Source organism: Callorhinus ursinus, unplaced genomic scaffold (assembly GCF_003265705.2).
Source record: "Callorhinus ursinus isolate GAN/ISIS: 27379988/994484 unplaced genomic scaffold, GSC_fseal_2.0 scaffold3, whole genome shotgun sequence".
NCBI lineage: Eukaryota > Metazoa > Chordata > Mammalia > Carnivora > Otariidae > Callorhinus > Callorhinus ursinus.
This window is the reverse complement of record NW_027397065.1, coordinates 31,802,048-31,821,010: the sequence shown is the minus strand read 5'-3', so window position 1 is coordinate 31,821,010 and position 18,963 is coordinate 31,802,048. Positions and strand designations below refer to the sequence as shown.

Genomic DNA, 18,963 nt, shown 5'->3' with positions numbered 1-18,963 from the left:
AGCCAATTATGAGGTCATTGTTCTGGGCCACTGGGACTTAATCAGCCAGGGACCCTTTGAGACCACGCAGACTCATCCCAACTGGGGGATGGGGCCGTTTACCTCCTGATTCCTAGTCCCCGGCCCCCCTGGGGCATTAATCCCCCTGGCCTTTCTGGGCAGGTGCCTTCAGGCAGGTGGAGGAGGTGGGAGGCTCTCAGACACAGGGACCCGCGTGCAGCTGCAGGTCAACTCGGTTGGGTCGGGACACAGGGCAGGCCACCAGCAGTGTCTGCTATGTTTCTAAAGAAGTACAAGGCAAAGTCCACATAGCCAAAGCTAGCCTTGATCGCGGCTCTTTCCGTTGAGCACCAGATGACGCAGTTGGCTGGTGTTTAGAGGCCACACAGTACCAAAAATGCATACCCTTAAACACGGGAATCACATTCAGCTCGTGTTTAGATAGAGGGGAACCCCTGTTGATGAGGGCAAAAGGAACTTTCATCTTATCTCCTTCTCCCTCTGGGATATACACCCACTGAATGGAACAGTGGGCGGAGTCACCCACGAAATTTAAGGTCTCATGTTTCCCGTCTCCTCTTTGTTCAGTACTGTACAGCTGAGTTGCCTGAAAGGTGTGTCTGTCACATGTTACGGGCTGAACTATGTCCCCTTCAAACTCATATGTCGAAGCCCTAACTCCCGTATCTTAGAATGTGACTGTATGGGGAGAAAGAACCTTTCCAGAGGTAATTAAATCAAAATGAGGTCATCTGGGTGGGCCCTGAGCTAACATGACTGGTGTGCTCATAAGAGGAGATTAGGACCCAGAGAACATTCAGAATGAGGGATGACCACGTGTGAACACAGCAAGAAGGCAGCTGCCTCTAAGCCAAGGCCAGAGGCCTCTCAAGAAAACAAACCTGCCGCCACTTTGACCTTGGACTTCCAGCCTCCAAAACTGTGAGGAAATAAATCTGTTGTTTAAACCACCCAGCCAACGCCATTTTGTCACGGCAGCTGGAGCAAATACACCGCGATTCCCTGTGGGCCCCATGCCTACGAGGTCTGATGAAGGCTTGCAACCGCCTTATGAGATGGGGATTATCAACCCATTTTCCAGATGCAGAACTGAGCCTCAGGACAACTGAGGAACTGGTAGAGGGTCATGTGGAAGGTTAACGGTGGAGGTGGGGGTCAAAGGCCTTTACCACTCCTCGACCATGCCCGGGCAAGGGGACCTGCCGGGGGAGGAGCCGTGCTTGAGGTGGGGAAGTGCAGGGGGCGAAGGGGGCCTCGGGTGAGGTCCTGCCACTGCCCCCCTCTGCCCCACCCAGCCCAGCCTGAGAGGAGTGGCAGCCACAGACCCAGTGCAGGAAGCAGAGGCTGAGCTCTGGGGCCTGCAACCTGGGTTCTAGTCCTGGCTCCACCTTTTGTTGCCTGCATGGCCCTGCATAAAATGCGTGCCTGAGATTCCACAGCCCGAGATGGGGAGGCTGGTGAGAACAGTAACACCCACTTGCTGGATTTTCATGATGACCACATAAGCTAACGCAGACAACAGCCCTTGATACATGCTGAAAGGTAAATGTTCCCTATTATTAAATTACAGGGCGGATCACTGACAAGGCAGGATGCATGTGACAGGTGTATGCTTAACGTGTCCCACTGGTTTCCCAGAAAGGGTACTGATAAACGCAAGCCCTTTACGTGACGTCACCCCACACTCGGTAGCTCTGGTAACAAAGTGATTCTGGGCATGTAAGTTACTGTTGGCAGAGCCACAAGTTCAACTCTGGGTATGTGAGAAAATGAAAATAGGACAATAATCACAGGGAAATATATGAATGGGGATTTGCTAAACTTACACTGTATGCAAATACTACGGCAGAAGCTCTAAACAAACATTTGTGTTTTTTTTTTTAAGATTTTATTTATTTATTTGACAGAGAGAGACACAGCGAGAGAGGGAACACAAGCAGGGGGAGTGGGAGAGGGAGAAGCAGGCTTCCCGCAGAGCAGGGAGCCCGATGAGGGGCTCGATCCCAGCACCCTGGGATCATGACCCGAGCCGAAGGCAGACACTTAATGACTAAGCCACCCAGGCGCCCCAACATTTGTGTTCTTGATCACGATTTATGGGCATTTTCATTTACTAGAGAGAAGCCAAGAACTATTATGAATAAAAGCAAATGCCCAATCATAAGAATGGAGGGGAAGGAAAAGAGCCTGGGCTTTAAAACCACAGAGACCTGGGTTCAAATTCCAGCTCCACAGCTTACTAGCTATAGAACCCTTGGCAATGGGCTTTGTCTCAGGTACATCTGTAAAATGGGCTAAAGATATCAACCTCTTGGGACTTCTGTGAATACTAGTTCTCAAGTAGGTACGGTACCTGGCACAGAGGGTATCTATACCAGCATCATCATCATTATCATCAACACATGTCTTCACCATACATAGACCAGGTAGGGAACTAAGATGCTCCCAGTAGCTCCACTGCGAGACCACAGTGGCCCCATTAATGAACTCTGAAGGTTATGATGACATTGAAATGAACCAGGAATCAAAAGTGGAAAAAAGGAAAATTTAGCAAGTACAGAATTGCTCATGAGAGAATACTTGGTAAAGCCAAAATCTTTATTTTTATTATTTTTTAAAGATTTTATTTATTTTTATTTATCTGACACACAGACAGAGATAGTGAGAGAGAGAGCATAAGCAGGGGGGAGCGGCAGGCAGGCAGAGGGAGAGGGACAAGCAAGCTCTCTGCTGAGCAAGAAAGACCGATGCAGGGCTCGATCCCAGGACCCTGGGATCATGGCCTGAGCCGAAAGCAGCTGCTTAACCGACTGAGCCACCCAGGTGCCCTGGTAAAGCCAACAATTTTAGTGGCAACTACGTCCCACTTGGGTCCCTCAAGCTATCACTGGCAGAGCCATAGGCTGACATCATGGAACAATCAGCAAAGAAGTTTCAAGGTTCCAGTTAAAAGAATGCTGGGTATGTGAGCTTTTTTATTGGATTAGCTTTAGCAAAGAGAGATAAGATAAAGTCAGAAATAAAAAAGGGGGGGGGTGCCTGGGTGGCTCAGTTGGTTTAGCGACTGCCTTCGGCTCAGATCATGATCCTGGAGTCCCGGGATCGAGTCCCACATCGGGCTCCCTGCTCAGCGGGGGGTCTGCTTCTCCCTCTGACCCTCTTCCCTCTCGTGCTCTCTGTCTCTCATTCTCTCTCTCTCAAATAAATAAATAAAATCTTTAAAAAAAAAAAAAGAAAAAAGGGGATTGATTCTAGTTGAAATGGGGGTGGGGCCAGGAGGGAGACTCCCAACACCCCCAGAAAGTCCCAAGGACCCATGAACTCCCTGCTGCATGCAGACTCAGCCCTCAGCTTCAGTGCATTGTCCACGACATCCTGAGCTGCCCTTGGCTGATTTCAGAACACTCTGAGCCAGGGAGTGGTGGTGCCTATCGGCATATGTTCAAATTGCCAGCATGCTTGGAACAACGGTGTGTGTTTGTACAAAATGCTTAAAGGACAAGGTAGTTTTATCGTGTTTTTCAGTGCTCTGAGAAAAAAAAAAGTAAACCTTTATATTATGCAAGTTGGACTTCTGGTTTCAACGTGAGAGATGGAGTGAATAGCAGCTTCCCTTTTATCCAACAAATCCAGGGAAATAAATGAATACAAAGCCCAGCTCAGAAGGAGGAGGTGGGGTGGGGTATGTTAGTGGACCAGGACTTGTGAGCACTCACAGACGGACAGAAGCAGCAGAGGGAGGCTATGTGGCCCAGGACCACTGCAGGGGTACCTGCTACAAAAGGTGGAGGAGGGCTGAGGTCCCCCAGACTTCAAGGTGGTGGAACTTGGGTACAGGGAGGTGCAGGAGCAAGTGACAGGGAATGAACTGACATACCATGGCAGAGGCAGCCAGGCTGGGTGACCTCTCATGTCCCTTATCCCATTCTTATAGGGCAGGCAGAAGAAAAATGGTGATTGCTCACAAGTGCATGCAGTGAATGTGGGAGCTTGGATCAGAGACACCCAGCACCATTCAGTGGCTGGCTCAGAAGCCCCCCACCTGGCACTGAAACCCCTGGCAGGTGTCCAGCCCCTTGTGTACACGCCCCAGCTGGGCCGTCTGACTGCTGCCTCGTCTTGCGCAGCCCAAGGTGGGTACTAACGCCATGAGAAGAACTTAAATAAACACCCACGCTGCGGCAAAGGACGTACAACTGAGAAAAGAGGTAATGGACCATAATAATAGGACCTTAAATTCAACATACTTAGTACCCTTAGAGAGGTATGGAAGGGCATCGCATTCATAAAAGAACAGGCTATACTGAAACAAGAACAGGCGACCCGGAAGAGGAATCGGTAAGAGCTCTCGGACACGGAAACTACGATTGCTGAGGTAAAATCAGTGACGAACCGAACTGTTAAAGAGCCGATGAATGAGCTAGAAGGTGAAGCAGAATGCTCCAGGAATGCAGCACAAAGGCACGAAGATGGAGAATGCGAAAGAAAAGTTAAGAGACGTGGAGAGTAGGGCCAGGAGGTCGCACAGCTGTGTAATCGTAACTGCCCCCGGGGGGAAAGAATAAAGAGAGTGAAGGGACACAACTCTGGGAAGATCTCCTGAGGCCTAGATCAAAAAGGCCCACCACGTGCTGAGCGGGATAAAAAGAGACACACTTTACTGAAATTCCATCATATTAAAGATAGTGAGGAACTCCTGAGAAAACAGGAGAAAGGACAGATACTGAACAAGACAACAAGCATTAGGTAGGTAGTAGCTTCTGACCAGTAGCACCAGACGTGAGAAGAGAACAGAGCACTCTGTTCAAAGTGCCAAGGGAAGAGGACTTTCAATTTGGAAGACAAAACCCAAAACATCACTGAAGAAGGAGGGGAAAACCACACTCACTTCTTAGGATGTCAAGAAAGCACGTACAGGGGGCGCCTGGGGGGCTCAGTCGTTAAGCGTCTGCCTTCGGCTCAGGTCATGATCCCGGGGTCCTGGGATCGAGCCCCACATGGGGCTCCTTGCTCCGCCCGGAGCCTGCTTCTCCCTCTGCCTCTGCCCCTCCTCTCTATTTGTGCTTTCTTCCTCTCTCTCTCTCAAATAAATAAAATCTTAAAAAAAAGAAAGAAAGAAAGAAAGAAAGAAAGAAAGAAAGAAAGAATGTACAGAAGTGAGGGACTGTCTTCAACTAAAAACTGAGATATATGGCCCCAGAGAAGCCATAACAGGGCAGGGCAGGGAAACCAATGTGAATCAGGGGAGGCTTCACAGAAGAAGCACGGATTTGAAGAATAAGTTGGATTTTGAGATGCCAAGTTCAATTCAAAAAATGACCTTGAGTGCCTTCTATGAGAAGGCAGGTGGAGCGCTAGGAGCTGGGTTAAAGCAAGGTCATTCCTGGTAGAGAGAGTAAAAGAGCTGGGGAAGGGCCAGCTTGACCAGTGGGGATCGCAGAAAAGCAACGGGAACAGACTTTGTTTGGAGGAAGGTCTTAGAGGTGAAAAGATATTAAGGAGAAGTCACATGTTTCATGTGAGACTTGGACGTATAAGTTTTACGGCAGCAAAATGGCGGACCTCGGCATAGAATGATGTTGTAGCACAAGCAAGATGCCTTGTGAGTTCTCTCTGTAGATTTGAAGTTGGGAGGGTCAGGATGGAAAAAAGAAAGGGCAGGAGAAACACCCTTTTAGAACTTTGTGGGTATTTCTGCTTTCCCCTCAGTCTATCTACATAGATCGGGATTTACATTTTATAAAAATTAGTTTGAGAGACTTTAGCTCAAGCTCTTTAAATGTCCCTGCAGACAGCCCTCCTTCAATGCGTTGAAAGACACTTGGCTTGAGGACAAGCTTCTGGAGAGGTCAGGGCAGAATCAATGGTGCTGAGGCCCAGGATACACCTTTAGGAAACTACCTTCTGCTGAGCTGACTGGGCAGCTGGCCCAGGGCACGATGGGAAAGAGGGCATGATGGGCAAGAGAGAGAGGCAGGAGGTGTCAGGGCTGGAGGGAAAACAGTGGGTGCTTTGCAGATCTCTTAGAGAGTGATTAAAGACCCTCAGGGCATACCACACTTATGCGCTGATAACAGTCATCCATTTACTCCTTACTTCCTTCGATCACCCCAACATTCATTCCTACAGCAACGGTTTACTGAGCACCTACTGTGGACCAGCCCCGATGCTAGGGCTCTGGGCAAGAACGAAGAAGACACTCGCTGGCCTTCTGAGTGTTAAGCAGGAGGCTAGTGGGCAGACAAATTTTCATCAGTTCAACAATATTTCCTCCAAGCACTGTGCTAGCTGTAAGGACACAAGAGTAGAAAAACAGATATGGTCTCTACCCTCCTGGAGTTCCCAAATGTCCAGGAGATCAATAACAATAGGATGTTAACACTCCTGGTTCAAATCTGGAGACAGACATGGGTTCAAACGGCTCTGCCACGTTTTAGCTGTGTGATTCTGGACAGCACCTTTCTTCCCGAGCCAAAGCTTCCTCATCTGAAAAATGGGGATTGTTAATGGTCCTGCCTCGCAAGAGTAAAAGATTAAGAGAGAGGCTGTATGTGAAGTGCTCAGTTCAGTGCCTGGCAGTTAGTGCTCCACCCTTACTTGCAGGCTCTCCAGGAAACACGGGCAGGAGCCTCTAACTCCATGAGGAAAGAAAAGAAATGGAAAGGGAGAAAGGATCTGTGCTGGCCTTTGTGCAGGAATGGAGCAGACTAGCAAAGGAGTGGGAAGAAAAGGAGAGAGAGAAGCAAGAAGGGAAGTAGGTGGTGATAAAAACAGAATACGAGGCAGTCACAAAAGATCCCACGGTGTATGATTCCACTTATATGAAATGTCCACAACAGGCAAAGCTATATAGAGAGAAGGCAGATTAGTGGTTGCCTAGGGCTGGGGGCAGGGGGCGGGGAGGGAGTGAGGGGAAACAGGGAGTGACAGTAAGTGTGTACAGGGTTTCTTTTTTGGGCGATGAAAATGTTCTAACACTGAATGTGGTGATGGCTGCACAAGTCCGTAAATATGCCAGAAACCATTGGATTGTATAATTTAAACCCAGCAAATTGTATAGTGTGAATGATACCTCAGTAAAGCCGTCACAAAGAACGGAAGGAAAGAAGGAAGCAAAGAAGGAAGGAAGGAAGGAAGGAAGGAAGGAAGGAAGGAAGAAGTAGGAGGTGAGAAGAGAGAAATGAGAGAAGCAGGAGGTGGTGCCACAGCTGAAGAGTCACAAGTAGGCAAAGGGATACCCGGTCCACTCACCTCGACCTTCAGACCTGCCTGGAAGCTGATGCCATCAGGGATGGTTGTCTGGAATTCAGCAATGGTGTAATACTCTTCCTCCACCTGGGGTGGAATGGGAGGCTTGGGCAGGTTGAGACCACGAGGCTGGCAAAATTAAACACAGTGCTAAGTCCAGGGTAAATCCGTTACCATTGGCCGAAGGGGGGAGGCACTAAGGGACTGGGGCACACAATCACCCTTGAAGGGTGCTGCTGGACCCATTTGGATTCTAAGGGACAAAACACAGAGGACCACTCAGATCATCATCTCCTAGATGGGTCACTGGCCCACCACCTACGGAGCGAGGAGAAACATGGGACATTTACTGACAATCATGAAAATCTGAGGCGGGACAATAGTCTCTGAACTCAAGAGGCAGCGAGGGTTGTGGAAAGAACACAGATTTGCAGGTCAGACCCATCCTGGTCCAACCCATTTCCAGGGTTGGAAATACTGCTTATGTGTGCTGTGCGCCTTTGGGCAAATCACTTTCCTTCTGGAACCTCAGTTTTGTCTTCTGTAGAATGGGGATTTACCTGGTGGGTCACTATAAGCATTCAATAAGTTAATGTCTTGAAGCACCCACCCAGTACATTGCAGGGCACCCAACTGATGCTTAATAAATGGTGAGCTCAGGAAGCAGAGAGCACGTCTGAGACCTAACTGTCCCAAAGCCATAGATAGGTAACTTGCTTCCCCCGCCCCGGGACCCTAGCCTTTCCCCTGGGGCTGGGACCAGCGCTTGTACAGCCTGCTTCACGAGGCAGCTGTGTGGAGAGGCAAGAGAACATCTCTGGAAAGAGCACGGTGGTTGTGAGGGGCCCGTTTCAGGTCAAGGGCTGGCTTCCCGGCAGCAATGGTCCACTTACTATGGTCATATCCCGGCGAGGAGGTGGTCTCTGCCTCATCTTGGGTGATCCTGTAGAGAGATGAGATCTTATTGCACACAGGTGCAGAATTCTACAGATGCAGTCCTGAGGGAGACACCAGGAAAGACCCGTTCTGTCCTGCAGAGGATCAGGCATCACGCTCCGGGCTCGTATTAGTGAGCCGCTGAGACCCTTCTCGTGGGAAGGAACAGCCTGACCGGGAAGGGGCTGCTCAGACTTGGCTCAGGACCCTCGGGACTGCCCATGCGCCGGAGCCATGAGAAGCTTTCCACGGAGGCCGAAAAGCGCAGGCTTCAGTATAACCCGGGGGGCTGGCTTGCCACCAGTCATCTGACTCTGACCCACAGGCCCCATCTGTAGAAGGGGGATAATGCTGGCCCCCCAGGGGCAGCGCAGAGATGAAAGTCAACAGTACGTGCCAGGCGCTTGGCACCTGGAGGGCGTGCAATATTAAACAGACTGAGGACATCGGGGCTTTTTGCTCTGGAATTGGGCTGCCCTCGCTCAGGGTCTCAGCGTCAAGAGGATGACTGCAGTGGTCCAGGCTCCTGGCTCAAGGCAGAGCATGTGTCACCCCATGAGCTGGCTCAGCACGAGTCCACACAGACGGCTAGTTTAGCAGCTGGGACGTGGAGAGGACTGCTAATCTCTCAAATACCCATCTCCTCTGTCTTCTGTTAGAATTCAATAGCAACAGAGTTTTAGCCAGACACTTAGCTGCTACAAAAAGGCTGCAGTTCTCAGACTCCCTTGCAGCTAGGTATTGCCCTGTGACTCAGTTCTGGCCAGTGGGATGTGACAGAGGGCAAAGTGTGTACCTCCCCTTCCCCCTGCCTTTTTCATTGGCTGGACGAGTGGAGCACCATCTTGGACTAGAAAGATGAGGGCAACACAAGATAGACAGCATGTAACAAGACTCTTGACTCATGGAGCTTCCATAGCAGCCCTGGACATGGAGCTGGACCACTTTGTGAGAAAGAAACAAACACCTAAATTATTTGAGCCCCTGTTATTGGGTGTGTGTGTGTGGAAGGGGGAGGGGGAGTATCTTTGCTTGAGCATCTGAACCTATAGCCTCACGAAGACGTGGGGTTTCAGAGTCTCATTTGCTCTAGTGTTAATGGGAATCCCCCTGGGCTCCTGTCCATGAGAGAACCACAGAAAGCAGGGGCTGGCCAGAACTCCCCCCACCACGGCATGTCAGTGTTTTCTTCTGAGAAATCAGCTGAGCAGAGGACTGAGAAATTCTTGAGTTTCAAGAATTCACTGACTTCTAGCAGTTTTCTGAGCCACTGTAAATAGCTGGAGAAGCCTAGCAGAAGCCTAGCCAGGGGGAGGGCAGGGGACTTTCCCAGCACTTGGCACCCCCCCCCTGCCCCCAGCACAACCAACCAGGACAGGGCTACATGCCCGAGGCTGGGGTCCTGTGCAGGTCACAGACAATAATAAGGAGGCCTACTCTTAGGTGTGTTGGGAACATTAAACAGAAACATATACATGGGAGGCTATGGAAAGGAAGATGGGTGAAGAACTGTGGTTAGAGTAAATCAACAGAAGGTCAACTTCTTCTGGCTCAGAAGTGAGGCCATGCAGAGAGGGCACAGGCACTGGAGTCACGAGGGCCTGGGTTCAAGTCCCAGCCCCACCGTTTACTAGCTGGGTGGCCCTGGGACAACCCACCTAATGTCTCTGGGTCCTAATCTGTAAAACAAAAGTAATTTAGTCCCTCAAAAGTCATTACAAGGAGCCAATGAGACGAATTATAAGATTCCCGACACACAGGAGGGCTTGAGAAACAGTAGCTCTCTCGATCACCATGAGATGGTGGAAAAACCGTGGTGCAGATTAAGCTACCTAGGATTTCCTGTCTACAGGATGTGGGGCAGCAGGGCTGTTGTGAGGATGAGGGACAACATGTGAGGAGCTCTGAGCATGGAGCCTGGCACGTAGTAGGCACGCAGCCCCCCAAGCACGAGCTTGGTGGGGTTGCAGGGGCAGGGGGTGATCACTCACTCTGCTTGATGTCGCCGTCAGGCACCGGGCGGCCTTCAAATCGGCCGTCCCTCTGGTTGTTGAGCAGCTCCCTATCCCGGCCCACCGAGCTCTGCTGCCGGGAAACTCCGTCCAGGTCGGGGACACCGGTGTGGGCTGAGGAGCCAGGGCCCAGCTTCGGGGGTAAGGGCTCCCCACTGTTCTTCTTCAGGTAGGAGGCTGGGGCCCAGCCCTCTCGGCCCTGGTACCTGGGAGGAGGAAGGATGCCGGGGAGGCTGCTCGGCCAGGCCCCTGGGAAGAAGCTGGGCTTCACGTCCCAGATGGCAGAAGCGATGGGCCAGAAGCTGGCACACCCCTTGCTGCCCTCAGCTTGGCATTCAAGGCCTTTCCAGCCCGGCCTCTGCCGGCCTCCCAGCCTCATCTCTCACAGCAACCTCCATGTCCTTCCCACCCTATAAGGCTTGTAGTCTCCCAAAGGCACCACCATCTTTCACTTCCCCAGCCTCCGCTCTTGGAAACCCTGTGTCAGGAAAACCCCTTCCCACTCTCCTCCCTGCTCTTCTTTCCCAGCTCTGCTTAATGTCATTTCCTTTCTCAAGCCTTTCCTGAACCTCACAGAGAACGAAGCCCTCCCTCCACAGTGCTGCCCTGCCTCCCGCACACACCACCACCGCAGCACCTATGACACACGGCGACACTTGGCTACGTGGTTCTGTCTCCCCAGTATGAACACACACGCCTGGGGCAGAGATGGTACTTGACCGATCTCTGTGTGGCGAGAGCCTCGGGGCCAGTGAACGGAACGAAGAAATAAAAGGACAAATGGACAATCTGCCCATGGGCCTGGCAAAGGCGAGCAGCCATAAAACACCTGCTACGCTCGCTGTCCTGTTACTGTCACTGCAGCAATGACAATGATGACAATGATAACTGGCACTTAGTGGGCACCTCCTGTGTGCCAGTCTGTTCCAACCACTTTATAGCTGTGGACACATTTCATCCATCCAACCCTGAGAGGCGGCAGAAATGGATTCAGACCTAGTCTCTGCTCCTAACCTCTGCGTGTCGCTACCTCTTCCCAGCAGCCCCAGCTTCTGGCACAAAGCCTGGCACGGGCAGGGCGGGCTCCGGTCACATGGGTTAACAAGTAGATTAAACGTGTTCCCTTCAGAGGGGAACGAAGCCAGTCAGGGTCTGGTTGCAGGGCTTGCTAAGAATCAGCTGGCGGTCCCTGAACTGCACAGAGACCGAAACCCTGACAGACAGCTCACTGAATTCCAAAGGAACTCAATGAGTGAGATGATCACTTAATTCTCTGCACAACGGAGCTCAGTTTAACAGCATGGCCGGAGGGGTCAATCTGGACCAGAGGAGTGCTGGAGCCCATTCGCACCAGCTCGGGACAGTCAACTGTGTCCATCTCTTCCAAACCCCACGGTTACAGACATTGCGCGGATGGCCTGAAATCACCTGATGGGAGTATTTACACCTATAGAAATTGGCAAACACCACAACTCAAGGGCAGCATTCCCTTGGAGAACTGGATGTTAACTATTTACAAGCATGCCACTGGTCTGACCCACAAAACAGGTGCGTGCCCACGCCTTTGGGGACAGTTGAATAGACCTAAATGACTAGAGATGACATATGGCAAGGCCAAATCTCGTCAGGAATCACTTTAAGAACTAAATGGCACTGTGTTTCGATGACAAAAAGGTCCTTTATAACTGGAAGCCAATTTCTAGGAGAGAGAAATCTGCAGAATTTGATGTCTTTCAATCTTAAAATGCCCTCTGAGAGGGAGTACATCTTGTCCTCGCTGAAAAACGTCACGCCACATCCGACCCAGGCCCCTGTCAGTACCAAACAGCTGACTGTCTGAGGTCGCAAAGCCGTAAGCACAGCAACACACACAGAAGTGAGTGGCTCTGGGTGAGAAAGGTTCTAGTTTAAATCCGTGCTCTGTCTCTTTCCAGCTTCAGCCGAACCTTCAGATGATGGCACGCCTCACCGACATCCTACCGCAACCTCACGAGGGACCCGGTGAAACCACTCCTGCTTCAAACCTCAGTTCCTCAGCAGCCCCTCTCAGGAAGCCTTCCTGACCCCTGGGCTGAGGAGCCCCTCTTCTGTGCTCCAGATCCCCACACATGACCACCCTGCCCCGTAACTGAGCCTGATTTCTGTGCCTCTGCTGTGAACGACTGTGTCTTTCTCATTGTCGACTCCCCAACTCCCAGAATAGGGCTTGGCCCGGAACACATTCTTGGTGTGTGTGTGTTGAGTGAATGAACGAAGTGCCACAGGCTTGGCCCCCTATGAGTGGCCCTAATGCCCTGCCTCACATCGCTGCACAGACAACCAGGTCCCAGGGACCTCAGACTTCTTTCCTTGCCCTAATTTCTTGTGGCCACAGCCGCCTACTAAGGTGGCCAAGGAGGGGCGCCCAGGACTTTCATTACCAAAATTGGGAAAGTGCCAGGCAGGCCAGAATGAGTTGGTCACCCTACATAATCATGGGGTGCTGATTCATCACGTGGGTGAAAGAGCTGTGACAGAGAGCTTGAAAGCCAGTCTCCTGCTTTTACTATTGGATTCTGAGATGAGGACACATGATCAGCTCGAGGATGAGTTACAGTCCCTGTGGTGTTATGCATCGTACTGGTCTCAGAGTAGGGCTGGGGTGGGAAATCGTCCACATAGGGCAGCACAGCTTCTCCTTATGAGAAACACGTGGAGGTAGAAGCCAGTCTTGCTCAACGGGGTTACTGCCATCTGTGTGTTTGGAGGTTTTGCTTATTATGGAATTTTAGAGAAGGATCTGGATAGGGAGCGAGGCCAAAGGGCACTGAGGAGAAGCATCCTTTTATGGCTCAGGTGAAAAGCTTACCCCATCCATCTGCAATCACATACAGACCTCTGGGCACCCAGAGACCGTGTGACCTGAAACCCACCCAGCTGCAGCAGGTACCTGATCTTCCACCAGCCTTCCAGGTTTTTCTGGATGACCTCCACCACGGCCCCTCTCTCTAGATTCATTTCATCCTGGTCGCGAGCTGTATACGGGTAGATGACTGTGTACTTCTCCTCTGTGGGAACAAAGGGATGCTGGGTTAAGTCAAGGGCCGTGAGAGTCCTGAGATGCTGATGGCCAAGGCTATGATCCAAGAGATGCCTTGCCCATCAGAGGGAAGGAGTTCCTCCAGAAATTTCTGGGGACCCTCTAGACCCTCATTTGGGTCTGGATGACCCCGGGCAAGCATGAACAGGATGCAGGACAAAGGTCAGGTCCCAATCCTTCTGAAATCCCTCAGTGTCACGCATTCATCCTCACCTTCCTCAAAGCTGTGCTTCAAGGTCACCTTCCTGGACCTTGCTTTATGCAGTATTCAGACCCATGGCATCCTCAACCCCCTTACCTAGGTTTATTTTCTCCCCCATACCAGGAATTGCCTTCTAACGCAGCATATGATTTACTTATTTATTGCATTTTGCGTCTGTGTTCCTTGCTAGAATATAAATGCCATGAAGGTAGGGATTTTTGTCTGTCTCATTCATTCCTGTCTCTAGCACTGGGCATGGCACCAGGAATACTGTGTAACTGTTTATAGTTAATTAGTCAATGTTTAGTAAAATGAAGGACCTGGTGAGAGCCACCTTGCTCATGCCAGAGGGGGTTAACTCTTCTGTGGCTCTTCCACAGCTCCTGCTGGTGGAGGGGTCAGGGATGAGCTGGATTTTGGGCAGCAGATAGTTTCAGGCTGAAATCACTATCAAGGGGGTGACAGCAAGTAACTCTCTTTCTTTTTAAAAATTTTTAAAAGATTTTATTTATTTATTTGAGAGAGAGTAAGAAAGAGAGAGAGAGAGAATGAGCAGGGGGAGGGAGAAGCAGACTCCCCGCTGAGCAGGGAGCCTGACATGGGGCTTCATCCCAGCACTCCAGGATCATGACCTGAGCCGAAGGCAGACTCTTAGCCGACTGAGCCACCCAGGCGCCCCATCTTTCCTTTTTTTTTTTAATTTTTAAAGCAATTTTTGTTACCTAGCTGATAACTGATCTTGGTTTTTCGTTAATTATTTTCAAGCCCCTGGATCCAACCATGCCTGAGGCTTCAATTTTATTTTGAATGTTTCGGGTTTTTTTTTATTGAGGTGTAATTGACATTTAACACTGTCTCAGTTCTAAGGGTGCACATCATAATTTTATATATAAACACACACACATATATACATATACACACATGGTAAAATCACTGCCTGCTTCAATTTTCATTAATGTAACTGGGGTGCCTTCCACCTCACTCTCTGTGGTTCCCCACTCTTTCCCCTCCAAGCCACGGGACTGCTGCTCAGGCTCTGCTGGGAGACTGCTCATTGTCACACTCCGGCAGGGTCCTCGCGAGAACGAGAGAAGAGCTCCTGTGCTCCACCCTGTCAGCAGTCACTGCTGAGACAGAACGGATGCGTGTCCCAGCAGACACGGGCAAGGAGAGGAAAGGGCTTTCCTGTTTTGGTTACATTCCAGCCCCCAGGGAGTGACTGAGCCAGCTGTGGGCTGTGGGTGTTGACGGCAGGTCTCTCTTTGGGAAAACACCACAGGCTGCCTGTGGCCTGTCCAACTGGTGTCGAGGGAGGCGGCAGACACACGGGGAGTTTATTTATTGATTGATCTAGCCCACTGACCTGCTCTGTGGGGGCTGAGCTGACTCGAGTTACACAGATCCCATGTACAGCAGAGCTGTTACCCTCACTCATGGTGGCTGCAGTGTGGGGTGTGGGAGCTGTGAGGGTGCAGGGGGGTCATTCAAGCCCGCAGATGCACAGCAGTTCTATTTGGTTGGGGGGGAAGGGGTGCTGCCTGGGTCCTAGACTAAATATAGGCAGTCCTGTGGGCCCTGGACTCCCGTGGGGCCCGATCCTTCAGCTGAATTACACAGGGAGAGGCTCTGGCATCCGGACAGTCTCCCTGGGCTCCATGAAACACTCAGTGATCCTTAACAAAGCTCAAGGTGGGAGACCATGCAGACTGCTGGCAGGCGCCTGCTGACCCTGCCTGCTTTGCATCTGTCTGCTCTTCCTCTGCTGGTGCTACCAGCCTCTGTCCACACAGTCTGGGTAAGGTCGACCTCACCACTGCCTGGGGGAGGGGGAGCACACATGACCCTGCCCTGGCCAAAGTGCTATATTCCCCTGGCCACTGTGATGGGTTCAGGGACAGCATGTGACCCAGCCAGGTCAGTCAGCCCCAGTCCTAGGCCTTGTGTTGAAGAAGCACTTCCTTGGGTGGGTATCCCTGAAACCCTGAAAGGTACCCGGAACTGTTGTCACAAGAAAACAGTGTCAGCAAGGCAGACTGCAGAGCAGAGGTGGGGAGAGTGAGTCCCAGGTCCCGGCAACGTTTTGAAGCCCCCGGATCCAGCCATGCTTGTAGCTAGTCCTTCCCCAGACTTTTCAGGGATGAGTTAGTACACTTTCCTTTTTGCTTAGGACAGTTTGACATGGCTTTCTTTCCCTTATAATGTGTCTGATGACAGAAACAGGTCACTGGCTCAGCATTAGAGAGGCCCCAGGCATTATTTTTTAACCTGGGAAACTTTAGAGCCCCAGGCTGAGAAAGACTGCCCAGACCTACATGCCAACACGCACAGGGTACAGACAAGGTCAGTTTCTCACATGCAACAGGCACGGGCAGTCCCCGAGCAGGAAGGTACATGCAGATGCAAGGACCCGGCTCCAAACACCGACCAGGGAAGAAAACCCCAAGGTAGGCACCTTGACGCCAGCTGATGGCATACAAGTCCCCCAGAGTCCGGCGGCGGCCCACGGGCCGGGGCAAAGACCAGTACCTCCACGAGACTGGACAGGCAGCATGTGGAGGTGAAGGGCAGAAGGCAGAGGTGAGGAGAAGGCACTTCCAGTGTCTGGAGGCAAAGGGGACACCAAGCACGTGGTCCCATTTAGGAGTAATTATTTCTGAGCCTATGCCAAGCCCCAGGTGTCTTAAAAGGACCAAGTTCTTGAGTATTAACCTTGGACTTGGGTGCAGAGGCCACCAGTGGACATAATTCTATTCCTAGCGTGACTTACAAAGAGGCACTAAGAGAAGCCCTTGTGTCGGGGGGAAGAAAAATGTACAGACTTAGGAAAATGTGGTCTCTCTCCTATCTTCTAGCTGTGTGACCCCAGGCAGGTGTCTCTACCTCTCTGGGCCTGTCTCCTTATCTGTAAAATGGGGTTAATCATCAATCCCTTACAGAGGGATGCCCGTAATGCTCATCATTAACTGTCAAAGGGAGCTACAGTTTCAATGCAGTATATCACAACCCCTGAATCTGAGTTGATTCTTTTAGTTGGCCCAGCCCCTAGTGCCTGGAGGGCCCCACAAAACTGAGCAAACCAACAGAAGTTTTACTCTGACAGGTGTGGCCCTCATAACACTAAACGCAAAGCCATATATACATTTGTTTGTTAACCTTTGAGCACAGAAATATCCCCCTTCTTCTCACCCTTTCCTGATAAACACAGAAAGTGGTTTTGTGCTTTCCCCAAAACAGTCAGCTAAAAGCCCCAAATGCTCAACCCTGGGTGAGGCATAGCTATATATTAACTGTTCCTGGTTATTTGTTGTTTCAGCTTCTTTGGCAAATGCTTTGCATATGGAATCTCATTTAACTAAGAAAAAAAAAATCCCATGATATAGACATCATCATTTCCATTTTTAGAGAAGGGGGCTAAGTAGGGACAGGTTAAGCCGCTGGCCCTACTCAGCCCACAATGGTGCAGCTGATTCACATTCAGGTGTGTCTGGCTCTCAAAACCTTCTGTTCATTAGCTAAGATGAACTCGTCCTCTGGTTTCAGGAATGCTCCTAGTGGGGAAATCGGGAGTCAGTTGGGTGGTAGTATTTCTGGCTTTGCAGGAACCACCCTTCGGGACACCTGGCGGGTACGTTCTCCTAGAAACGGAAGTGTGTGTGGGTAAGTGGATAGGGCTGGCCCTAATCCTGATGCCCGGTTCGAATCACTGAGAAAGCACAGATGTTTATAGAAAGCTTCAGTTGTCTTGCAAATGAGCTGGCAGGAGCCCCAGCATCCTGGCCATCAGAATAGTTCAGGGGAAGAATAGTGAGGTGCTGACGGTGATCAGGCTGGGGCCCTCCTGGGGTCCCATGGAGGTGTTAGGGCCCCAGCTCTGGCCAGGCTCACCTGAGTTGGCTCCCAAAAGCCCCTGAGAAAGGGCAGGCTTGCCGTCAGCCCCAACCCCACGGCCTGGCTTCATGTCCTGAGCCAGCGAGCCACTGAGACTTGGGGGCAGAGGCTGAAGAGCAGGGACGGGCTGGGTAAGGAGGTCCCTACATGGGTGATGGGACCAGCACAGGTCTCTCCGGCAAGCGCAAGGCTCCAGCTCCTTCCTACCTTCTTCGGGCTGTAGGGAAAACTCATCCTGCATACCGTCCTGCCCTTCCAGGCAGGTTGCGGGGACCCAGCCTTGCTCTTCGGCAGTGCTGACGAACCACCAACCTGGGAAAATGAGAGAGCAGACTGAGGTTAGTTGGGTTAGGTGTGAAGTCTGGGGGTCGGAACACAGTAACATGTTCAGCCACTACATAAGTCAACGCTCAGGGTAGGGCGAGAAAGTCGCCATTTTATTGTGGAACACAGCTCCCCGTGTTAACTGCTCAGGGCCGCCTAACAAGAAACCCACTCCTGAGTCTGGGACAGGGGACAGAAAGGTCGTCCTGAATGACGAGAGTAAAGAACGTAGCTATCTGCACTAAGGTATGCAGTTTACCTGCACTATTTTGTCTAATTTTCACATTATCATCCCCATGGCACAGATGAGGAAACCTAGGCTCTAAGAAGTGAGTAGACTTGTCCAAGTTCACACGGCTTAGGCAAGAGCTGCTAGGTACACCCAGGGCTGTCTGATGCTGAAGCCACTGTTCTAATGACTTGGCCGAGACACTGATTGTGCATTTGCTCACGTCAGGGTCAATCTGGCTGCAGTATAACTGCCTGAGAGGCCTCTCACCCAGACCCACAGGCCCTCCTTCTTTAGAGAAAGAGCTTGTACCCTGTGGTGGGCAGAATCATGACTCGCCAAAGATGTCCATGTCCTAACTCTCAGAACCTGTGAATATGGTAAATTACATGGCACAGAGGAATTCAGGCTGCAGGCGGTGGGATTAAGGTCGCAAAGCAGCCAAACTAAAATAGGGGGCTATCTGGGATGATCTGGGTGGGCCCCATGTAATTACAGGGAGGGCAGAATAAGAGTCGGGGGAGACGCGGCTGCAGAGGAGACAAGAAAGGGGCAGCACGGCTCTGAAGATGGAGGCAGGGACCGTGAGCCAAGGGATGGGGTGGCCTCTAGACACTGGAAAAGGCAAAGAAGCAGATCCTCTCCACAAGCTGCAGATGGGAACTCAGCCTTGCCAACCCCTTGATTTTAGCCTAGTGGGCCCCATTTTGGACTTCTGACCTACAGAACTGTAGGATAATTATGTTGTTGAAGCCACCAAGTTTGTGGTAATTGGGCACAACGGCAAAGGTAAATTAACACATGGCCCAAATGGCTCTGCACAATATAAATGGAAAAACAGGATCTGGGGGCACCTGGGTGGCTCAATTCGTTGAGCATCCGACTCTTGGTTTTGGCTTGGGTTATGATCTCAGGGTCCTGGGATAGAGCCCCACACTGGGCTCCACACTCAGTGGGGAGTCTGCTTGGGATTCTCTCTTTCTTTCTCCCTCTGCCACTCCCCCTGCTCACATGCGTGCTCTCT

The 18,963-nt window shown here is 51.1% G+C and overlaps 1 protein-coding gene across 1 annotated transcript in view; it reads right to left on the bottom strand.

The window, feature by feature from the left end:
• The window catches only part of SH3PXD2B (SH3 and PX domains 2B), a 101,102-nt gene that overhangs the window by 6,628 nt on the left and 75,511 nt on the right, over window positions 1–18,963 (bottom strand). Inside the window, exons 8-12 of the mRNA XM_025866619.2 lie at window positions 17,594–17,698; window positions 13,147–13,264; window positions 10,197–10,423; window positions 8,163–8,212; window positions 7,273–7,398 (exon numbers count right to left, since the gene is read on the bottom strand). Of these exons, the coding sequence (XP_025722404.1) occupies window positions 7,273–7,398; window positions 8,163–8,212; window positions 10,197–10,423; window positions 13,147–13,264; window positions 17,594–17,698 (626 nt within the window). The remainder of the gene's footprint in view (window positions 1–7,272; window positions 7,399–8,162; window positions 8,213–10,196; window positions 10,424–13,146; window positions 13,265–17,593; window positions 17,699–18,963) is intronic.